This window comes from Argentina silus, assembly GCF_951799395.1.
Source record: "Argentina silus genome assembly, chromosome: 21".
NCBI classification, from domain to species: Eukaryota; Metazoa; Chordata; class Actinopteri; order Argentiniformes; family Argentinidae; genus Argentina; species Argentina silus.
In genome coordinates, this window is record NC_139675.1 from 2488247 (window position 1) to 2498246 (window position 10000).

Here is a 10000-nt window from a genome sequence, read left to right on the forward strand (position 1 = left end):
AACCTGGCCAAGAAGCTGAAGCCCTCGCGGAGAGAGGAGGAGGAGAGGAGGAATGGAGAAGTGAAGGTGGAGCCGCCGCCGCCGCCGCCAGTCCGGTCGGTGCCGTACGTCCTCAGCTCGGTGGTGATGCATTCTGGGTTGTCGTCGGAGAGCGGCCACTACTACTCCTACGGACGGAACATCAACGGGGCGGACGGAGCGCAGCACTCGACCAACCACTTCGCCCTGGGGGAGGAGGAGGAGGAGTCCGGGAACGGGCAGCCGGAGCCTGACCTCGCCACGTGCTCCGCCCTGGCGGGGATGACCCCGCCCAAGCAGGAAGTAGGCGGCAGCCAGGAGGCCAGGGATTGGCTGCTGTTCAACGACAGCAGGGTGACGTTTACATCCTTGGAGTCGGTTCAGAACATCACCAGCCGCTTCCCCAAGGACACGGCCTACGTGCTCATCTACCGGAAACAGGAGGTCACGGGGCAGTGCGGCAACGGGGGAGCGGCAGCCAATGGTCGGAGGCTGAGCTCAGAACCTCCCCTGCAGAAGGAGCTGATGGACGCCATCACCAAGGACAACAAGCTCTTCTTACAGGTGACGTACCATGCATCATCGTGTGTGTGTGTGTGTGTGTGTGTGTGTGTGTGTGTGTGTGTGAGAGAGTTGATTATTTTTGATGACCAAACATCAGTCTCCCTTGACGTCAAAATAGGACCAGAGCTACAGGCAACAGCCCATAATAATCTTCCTCTTTCCCCCCACGACAGGTGCTGAAGAGATCAGGCTGGGTGACAAACGGTTGATAACCAGACTTATTCTCTCCCACAACCCAATTAGTGCCGTGAAATCCCCCTCCAGATCCAGAGCAGTGTCAGTGCCTGTGTGATTTCTGTCACTGAATGCAGGCCAAGGGGTGACGGTGTTAGCATTAGCGTAACGGTTTAGTGTGATGCTGACTAAATGACACATTAGGCATCGGAGCTAAATGACTATGCTAATGTATTAGCCCTGCGAAAATGTTCTCCTGCCATCACACCAGCAGTAACCCTCTAATTACTTGATTACCGTGGGATGTTAAATAGCTCTGTGTGTGTCTGTCTGTCTGTCTGTCTCTCTCTCTCTCTCTCTCTCTCTCTCTCTCTCTCAAAGCCTGAGTTTAGCCAATGTGGTTTAATGCACACCGAATCCAGCTGCTATATCAAACCACATTAGTGACATATACTGTTACACAGTCTCTCCTTCTTGGTGAAATTGTGTCCTTTCACCTCAATCCTTTTCCCCTCGAAGGGAGGACCCGAGGAGTCGTTTTCTAACAATTGAGAAAAGGATTTTTGAGTTCCGTTTGAACAGAGAAAAGAAAGGCCTTCCGTCTCATCGTTCAACGACAGTTGGTGTACCACTGGTGGGCGCCAGAGTAGCATTCACTCTGTCATTGTACTGTATCCATAACTCTCAACCTCTTTCCTCAGGTTTAACCCTCATTTCTGTCTCTGGTTTTCATGCAATTTCCCTTTTTTAAGCTGTTGGTTTTAAGCTGTCGGAGTCGTTTTCTAACAATTGAGGAAAAGGCTAACCTCTCATCATTCAATTACAGTTGGTCCGCCCCTAGTGGGTGCTAGAGTAGCATTTCCTAACCCAGGAAGCACAGCACCATACCCTCAGATCTGGGATCAGATTGCCACGTCACCCATTCTAACCTTTCCCACTAGGGCTGTCAGTTAATATCAGACCCTGGATCAGTTGTTCGGGGCTGTGAACCCTGTGTTAACGTTGTGTCTCCCTGTTTCCTCTCGGTCCGTCAGGAGCAGGAGCTGAACGCTCGGACCCGGGCGCTCCAGGCCGCCTCGGCCAACTGCTCCTTCAGGCCCCACGGCTCCGACGACAACGACCCCCCGGGCAGCTGTGGCCCCTCGGGTGGGGGAGGGGGAGGAGGGGGCTTCAACACTGTCAACAGGCTGGTCTTCTAAGAGAGAGACTGCGGGATAGAGAGAGAGAGACTGGGGGAGGGAGGGATGGAGAGAGAGAGAGGCTGGGGGAGGGAGGGATGGAGAGAGAGAGACTGGGGGAGGGAGGGATGGAGAGAGAGAGACTGGGGGAGGGAGGGATGGAGAGAGAGAGGCTGAGGGAGGGAGGGATGGAGAGAGAGAGAGGCTGAGGGAGGGATGGAGAGAGAGAGAGGCTGGGGGAGGGGGAGGGATGGAGAGAGAGAGAGACTGGGGGAGGGAGGGATGGAGAGAGAGAGACTGGGGGATGGAGAGAGAGAGAGACTGGGGGAGGGAGGGATGGAGAGAGAGAGAGAGAGAGTGAGGGGGAGGGATGGAGAGAGAGAGTGGGGGAGGGATGGAGAGAGAGAGAGTGTGGGGGAGGGACTGGACGTGGTACTGAGAGAGTTCCGGACTCCCATATGGGAGACGTTCATAGTATACAGGAGCCTGGGATCTCACGCAATGGACGCACATACACATGATCTTATAGCACTGGAGGTATGAGACAGCACTCAAATACAAGTCATGCACTACCATATACAGTATACACACACACACACACACACACACACACACGACTTCCAGTCTTGAAGCTCATTGTCATTGTACTATATCCATAACTCTCAACCTCTTTCCTCAGGTTGAACCTTCATTTCTGTCTCTGGTGTGCATGCAATTTCCCTTTTTTAAGCTGTTGGTTTGCTTTTTTTTTGATAAGGAAATTGGTTCTTTGCTATATTTGATGTGTTCTTGTCATTTTAGACATTTCATATGCAATAAATGTACAGATAAAGGTTGCAGAATTGTTTGAATAATCATGGAACCTCCGTGAGTCCTGTACACAAAGTGAATATGATAGGAGTGTAAAGTCATCTTTTAATACAAGGATGTTTCTAAGACTTTTTCAAGATGTATCTGCTGGTATGAATTACCACAAACAAAATTGCATGCTGAATGTTTGACTTAACATTCATTTTTCTTCAAGTTTGGGATATTATAAATAACAATGGTTGACTCTTAATATTATAGTTTGATTACGTTATTCATTCAGGGAGCCTCTCTTTTTTTCATTTGTGCAGATTTTATGTGCCTTTTTGATCCGTAATCCAGATTTTACAAGCAGAATTTTACTGGATATAAATTAAGTCTCGCTGTACAGTGTTCATATGTTCAGTGTTCACCCTCTCCTTTTAGTAAAGACTACTTGCTGAAAATCATCTGTGTCCTATTCATTATCGTGTGTATGTGTATGTCGTTGGCTTCTCACTGCTCACATGACATTTTAGACTCCCTCCAAAATCATGCAGTCGCTGTCATTAATTTTAGACTATTATACAAATACAGTATGTACAATACAAACTGTGACTGTCGTCAGGTACATACAGCAAAACATATCTATGAACCTTCTAATCATCCTCCTCATGATCCAGTGTGTGTTTTGATACAGAGACCAGTCCCGTTTACATGGTACACAGCTACCAGTCCTTTTTGGCTCTTTGCTGGAATTCTGCACCTTCCCAGTACTGGCGTGAATAGGATAGGCCTCCACCAGGGAACGCAGATCAAAGACCAAGCAGCATGGCTTTGAAGGTGCAGCCAAGACCACATGCTCAAGGTGTGTGTGTGTGTGTGTGTGTGTGTGTGTCCCTGTCCCAGTGAGCCTCTGTGAGAGTGCAGAGTACAGACATGAGGTCATTCACACTTTGAGGTCAGAGGTCATTCACACTTTGCTCACAGCGAAAGATGGTTGAACAAGACAGTGGTCGGTAGCAAGATACTCCATATCTGTCCTCGTCCGCAGCCCGGGAGGCGGTGTGTGATGTCGCCGGTGAGGGAAGGAAGACAGGCCATGATGTCATCGCTGAGAGGTTGACACGGGCCTCCCATGGGACGGTTTTAGGACGCGCTGTAATTCACGTTACCAACCAGAGGAGGTTTCCTTTTCGACAAGGGGTCAATCTCAGGTCACAAGGAACTGGAAGACATGAATGGGGTCGGGGAGACTGGTGTCAAGTGAATGAGGATTACTGCCTGACAACGCAGAGTCTGTCTGACAACGTCAAAGAGAGCAATGTAAACGTGATGTTCATCATCAACACTTGCCAGTCTTGACAGGATTTCTTTTTTTTTTTTTTTTTGCTTCAACCTCAGTTCAACTTGGCCTTAAAGGAACCCTGACCCACTCAGCGAAAGACAGCAAAACATCCTTAAAGGGATAGTTCAGGTTTAGCCATGAAACCTCCAACCTCGCATGGCTAAAAGAAATCTCAAGAACGTGTCCGGATGATCCTTCGACCCTCCAAGGAAGTGGAAAATAAGTTTTCCCATCCCATAAAACCTGAACTATCCCTTTAAGCTAATAACAATGTAACAGTAGAGTGGTGCCTGAATTGCACAAGTGGTCTTCAAGTGAGCAGGAAATGGGGTTAAATTGCATGAAACACTATCAGCAGACCTGCTCTCCGTAATGGCACAGCCAAAACGAGTGAAGTAGCAATCCAAGCTTGTGGTTTGCAAATGGACTCTTCTTTGCCGTTCGGTTCCCTGCCATTAGTTTTACAACACACTAGGCAGTGCTACAGTGCTGAAGTTGCTTCAAAGAGCATTTGGTAAAATCAATGACGCTAAATTATTAATCAGACGATCCATTTGCATTTTCTCGTGCTATTTTGTAAGGACACATCAACGTTTTCATTTAGCAGTGACACTCACAGTAAACCCCCCTTAGGTATTGTATGATATCAAATGTGGCTTTTGTTGTTGCAGTATCATGCTTCCTATAGTCTCTCTTGGCAGACTGCAGAGTCTGTGCTCTCTGGTCTTCATAATGAATTAAGATATAAACAGTGTTTTTGTTATTTAAGTGCACCCAGGACAATTTTAGTCCTCGTCCCAAGGTGAATAGAATTAAGATACCTGGGAGCCGTAGCATCGTCAATTCTCTCCATTGTTTGCTACCGTAACAAATCAATATTCCTCGAGAGACAAAGTAATGCAATTCAAATAAATTCAATTGGAGTTAAGATATATGAGGTACTGCTGTGTTTGAGGAGGACTATGGCTGTTTGTAACACTTCTATACCAGCTGAGGTAACAAAGTGTCGTAACAGCAACACAGACAAAAACAACTGTGGCATAAATACAAGACTACTCACCACAAACACAATAAATCACTTGTGCAGAAATACCAGTTATAGTCTTGTTGTTTATTTTGCTCACATATAATGACATTGGTTTTAATGCCTTTCTCATGAATGTTTAAGCCCCATGAAAAGCATCAACCCTTGAACCAGGCATTTTTAATTCAATTTAATAAACAAAGTGCCTCTCTCTCTCTCTCTCTCCCTCCCTCTTCCCTCCTTCTTCCCTCCCTCTCTCCCCTTTTCTTCCTCCATTTGAGTCTATGGGGACCGTGAAGTTCTGATTTATGCGCCTCTGCAAGTTCCCAAGTGACTCGCATGGCTCAGCAAAATACCAAAGACTGTTACCACGGCAATAGCTCTCAGCTCTGCTTGCTGAATGTCATCAAGACATCTAGTTCACAAACAAGAGGCGTTCACAGTTAAGATGAAAACAACAGAAATTACTGATGCAGTGTTAAAAATGAAAATGTAACACAATCGGCTGTTCTGAACCTTACGGTGAGAGACTGTGACAAATGATCTTAGTGTTTATTGTCCTCACTTGCTGGGCATGTCTGTATATGAGATTTATGTCTTGATTCACATAAAAAAATGTGAATGTTGACATAGACGATTTGAGTATGCCATGGGTGGGTGTATCATACCTCCATATAGACGTGCACCAACACCTTTTCATGAGAATGACTCAGGGACATAACTGACAGTGCATTCTGTGGAAGTTATTGTGTGGGAAAGAAATGCATGAGGAATGCACTGAATTATTATTGACTGTGTAGCAAACACAGGGGTTTAAAGTCTCATAATCTGAAGGGTATATGATGTCTATCAAACATGTTTGTGGATTATTTCGTTGTTAATAGAGCCAGCATTTGTCAAAGCAAGCGAAAGCAACACTTCTGTATAAAGATGGAATTTTATTACTACACTAAGGAACACACAATGAATATGCAAAGATGAATAAAGATGACTTCAGTCGTAACTGAATCGATTGTCGGCCAATTCAAGCTGTCATCTAACTCCTGGCCAGGTTGAGCCAAAGGTCTTTATGTCTTTCTCCTGCCAGCAGTTTGAAATGCTCGCTGGTCCCGGGCGCAATCATGATTGGGTGAGAGGAAGCCTCACCTCTCCTTTGGGATTGAATGCAGACAGTTCAGAAATTAAGATGTCATTCCTAAAATGTTCTCATGGGCATATGCATGTATTCAATTATTGCCAAAGTGTTTGTTTCATAGTTTAGGAGAGAATGATATCAAACAAAATCATCAAAATAAGTGATTACAATGTAAAGCATTGTTGCAAGACTTGTAATAACACATTTAGGATAAAGATAAGTAACTTGCAAGGAATACACATACCATTAAAAATACATTCACAGGTAATATGTTGGCATGTCTACATGTGTGTGTGTGTGTGTGTGTGTGTGTGTGTGTTTGAGTGTGTAAATGCTTGTGTTCTCTGTGAAAGTTCCTTCTAAGACACCTTCTTCAGGATGTAGGGGGGTGCTGGCCATTTTGCACCTTCTGATGCAAAGCCACTAATCCACTTTTTAGAGTCTGTTGACAGGTCTGCTGATTGCATCTTGTGACGATGAATCAGATAAGAACAATTGGAAGTCTGTCTGGGCCCCAATGGAACCACAGTGTGGTGGTGGTGGACAGGGGGAGGGAATGCCCCCCCGCCACCCCGCCACACACACACACACACACACACACACATATTGTGGGTATCAGTAATAGTTAGAAAGCAACACTTGCAACATATTGGTAAGTTGTAGATATGAAAATGCACCAGCACTACAGTAGGGCAAATATCATGTCAATGCATCCTTGAGCATTAATGGGCTATCTGTGTGTGTGTGTGTGTGTGTGTGTGTGTGTGTGTGTGTGTGTGTGTGTGTGTGTGTGTGTGAGAGAGAGAGAGAGAGAGGTTTATTAGCCATGTATTTGCACAAACAATAAAAATAAAAAATAAATAAAGTGTTCTTCCTTTCTCCAGCACTGTGACTGCCGATGGCACTTGTTGTCATCGAAGGTTTTTATTTACGATGACCGTTGTATCGTTGATTCACTTACTCAGACAAATGTACTTATCGTAAGTCGCATTAGAAAGGAAAAATGCATCTGCTAAATGACTTAAATTAAATGAAATAAATGAAAACAACCAATATTGGCCTAATACATTAATACATCCCTTCAGTGTTTGATATATTCTATCTGCAACGGAGACACCATAGATTCAGTTCCAGAACAATGGCAGTCGGAGTCAATCGCCTACCAAAGTGACCAACGAGAGACGGGCTAAAAAGACACCAGTCCATGGGAGGTCGATTACCATGACAATAGCATTCCAGAGATACCTCCATCCCAATGGGAAAACATTTTAGCCGATAATCAGGCCCATTATGTGATGCGGTACTTTCTACTGAGAGCACTTACTACCGAGACGGCAAGAACAATCATATGAAGGAATATTCTATCGTTTGCAAAAACGGATTTTGTAAAAAATAAATAAAATAAATAGTTACGTTATTGTCTGTTTCTGTTCCATCCATACATGTGCATGAAGGCATAAGTGTGTTTGTGTAATGATGATGATTTCAATCACTGCTTATGTGTTGTATTCATGTAGTCGGTGTACGAATGAATGAAACTAAAAGTCATGAAAAATAAGGTCTTATAATGTAGCCTTATTATGACACGGTGCTCGAGGCAGAGTATCTTCAGACACACACACATCTCGTGGCAGCATTGTGGTAAGTGTAGTTTGCACGTGCGCACGGTAAAAGGAGATCCTTCGCTCACGTCTCAAACGCGCACTCTTTCTTTTCCCCTTTCTTATCCCGCGCACGCGTTCAACAGACATCCCTTCCCGTCGTTTTCTGCCAGAGAGGTGAAATTCCATCCATACTGTATATAGAAACGCATCAGTTTACAAAATGCACTTATTTGTTTTGGGAGGAAACGCCAAACAATTGAGAACTACATGTCCCATGATTGGCTCTTCTTGATATTTTTCCCCACGCCGCCTCTCCCTGCCTCCGTATTCCAGAGGAGGTTGAGTTTAGGAGAGACCGAGCTGCCTGTCAATCATAATTATAGGAACCATAGGGAGTGAAACTGGGAGGAAGGTCGGCGAAAAGACAACATTTTTGGGGTGAAAAAGCAGAGTATTGGTGGTGAAACCAGTATGCGTCGGAAACCAGAGGAAAACAGCTATCCAATTGCGCAAACAAGGATTTGTTCTACTTTGATACGAATTGCATAAAGCCTTTCACTGAATGCCAAACTTGGCGAGTTTCACTTGCGCCTGTCCATATCCAGAAAGACGGTAACAACGGACCTTTTGCCGAACAACGACCGTTTGGGATTATATTTGGCTATTTAATATACTTCTTGTGGTCGGTACATTTCACAGGATTGCTCTGAACTAGTGACACTGTTGGTGAGTCGCAGCGGACAGGATCGAGAGGGAGGAGTGACGGTATGTATCGCTACTTAATCTCTGCGAATGCAACATTGTAACTTTTTCCTTCTTAGTTGTTTGTCCGCTCATTGACAATATTTTGCAGGTTCGCTCATAACAACCTCGGCACAAACATCTTCACGGCGAGGAAAAAGGGAGACAAGATGAGTGGGGGAGATGTGGTGTGTTCGGGCTGGTTGAGAAAGTCGCCTCCTGAAAAAAAGTTGAGACGTTACGTAAGTACAGCTCGATATCACATTCATATCGTTACCACCGCAGAGCAAACATTATGCAAATGTTACCACTTTCCATTATTGACCACCCGTGCGTAATCATGCTGGTTGGTTGCACAAAGTTTATGCAGCTATCTTGCTGTCAAAACGACGTAGGCCTATCATTTCAACCCGTGAATAGACAGAAATAGTTTGTTCAAAATCAAACAGATTTTTATGAGATGTATTCAAATGGAAAACGCATTTATCTTGACGCCGAAATGACAGCACCCATGATTCTGCGCTTCGCAATGTTTTCAAGCGAATTGCCCGACCTGCAGGCATTTGCGAAATGGCCTCATACGGCGCGACATTCTTCCAGGAAAGTAAAATAATCTTGTTTGTCTAGTCATAGCTAATGCTTACCCGCCTCCTTCTAGTCTTGTGTAAAGCATAGCAGAGGCCAGTGGGGGTTTCAGTGAAAGAATGTCACGATACCACAAAACGCTCATTTTTGACAGGTCTTCCAATGTTATGATTTTTTTCCGTGAATGCATTCCAATAGACTTATGTTCTCCATAAGGAATGCATTCTGTCACGCAATAGTTCCCGGTTGTCATCTGAAACATGCCTTTGTTAATCTATAATCTTTTTCCTGATAATCATTTGCTTTTTTGCCTTTTTGCCACAATAGTGTCATTACAACTGCTATTACAATGATGCAATAGGTACAAGTGCCAATTATGCAATGATGGTTTTGTGTTGGTCTCTCCAGAGACACTGTGTTGATGGCCATACGTGACCTTTGTGACCCCACCGAGTGATAACATTAATCCTCACACAATGACATGACCATGCACAGACTTCACCTCATGTGCCACCACACATTAGTCGACTCCATGTCCGAATTCCCATGATATTGGATTTGTTATCTAGTGGAAGACCGTCCTGTCTGTCACCACAGCATTCACACAGCTTCCTACAAGTCTTGTTGTAGTTGGAACCTACAAAGCGGTCCTCTGTGGCTCAGCTGGTAGAGCATGGCACTAACAACGCTCAGGTTGTGGGTTCGATTCCCGCTGGGATCATATATGCTGATGTATGCACTCACTGTAATGTAAGTCGCTTTGGATAAAAGCGTCAGCTAAATAGTGCATATTATGATTATTATTATTATTATTATTATTATTAAGGATAGTGTCGAACCGAA

At 44.8% G+C, this 10000-nt stretch overlaps 2 protein-coding genes across 6 annotated transcripts in view; both read left to right on the top strand.

Annotated features, from left to right (window-relative positions):
- usp38 (ubiquitin specific peptidase 38) overlaps positions 1–1956 on the top strand; it is an 11173-nt gene extending 9217 nt beyond the window's left edge. For 2 of the 3 annotated variants that reach the window (XM_083692948.1, XM_083692947.1), the window contains exons 10-11: positions 1–582; positions 1791–1956. The exon at positions 1–582 is cut by the window's left edge and continues 814 nt beyond it. In XM_083692948.1, coding sequence (XP_083549074.1) covers positions 1–582; positions 1791–1955 — 747 coding nt within the window. In that variant the 3' untranslated portion in view covers position 1956. Of the gene's footprint in view, positions 583–755; positions 1391–1790 lie in introns of all 3 variants that reach the window. The other variant, XR_014554853.1, reaches the window with a different exon arrangement.
- A 6278-nt stretch (positions 1957–8234) lies between these two features.
- The window catches only part of gab1 (GRB2-associated binding protein 1), a 56971-nt gene continuing 55205 nt past the window's right edge, over positions 8235–10000 (top strand). For all 3 annotated transcript variants that reach the window (XM_083693095.1, XM_083693096.1, XM_083693097.1), the window contains exons 1-2: positions 8235–8596; positions 8685–8814. In XM_083693095.1, the coding sequence (XP_083549221.1) occupies positions 8743–8814 (72 nt within the window). In that variant the 5' untranslated portion in view covers positions 8235–8596; positions 8685–8742. The remainder of the gene's footprint in view (positions 8597–8684; positions 8815–10000) is intronic.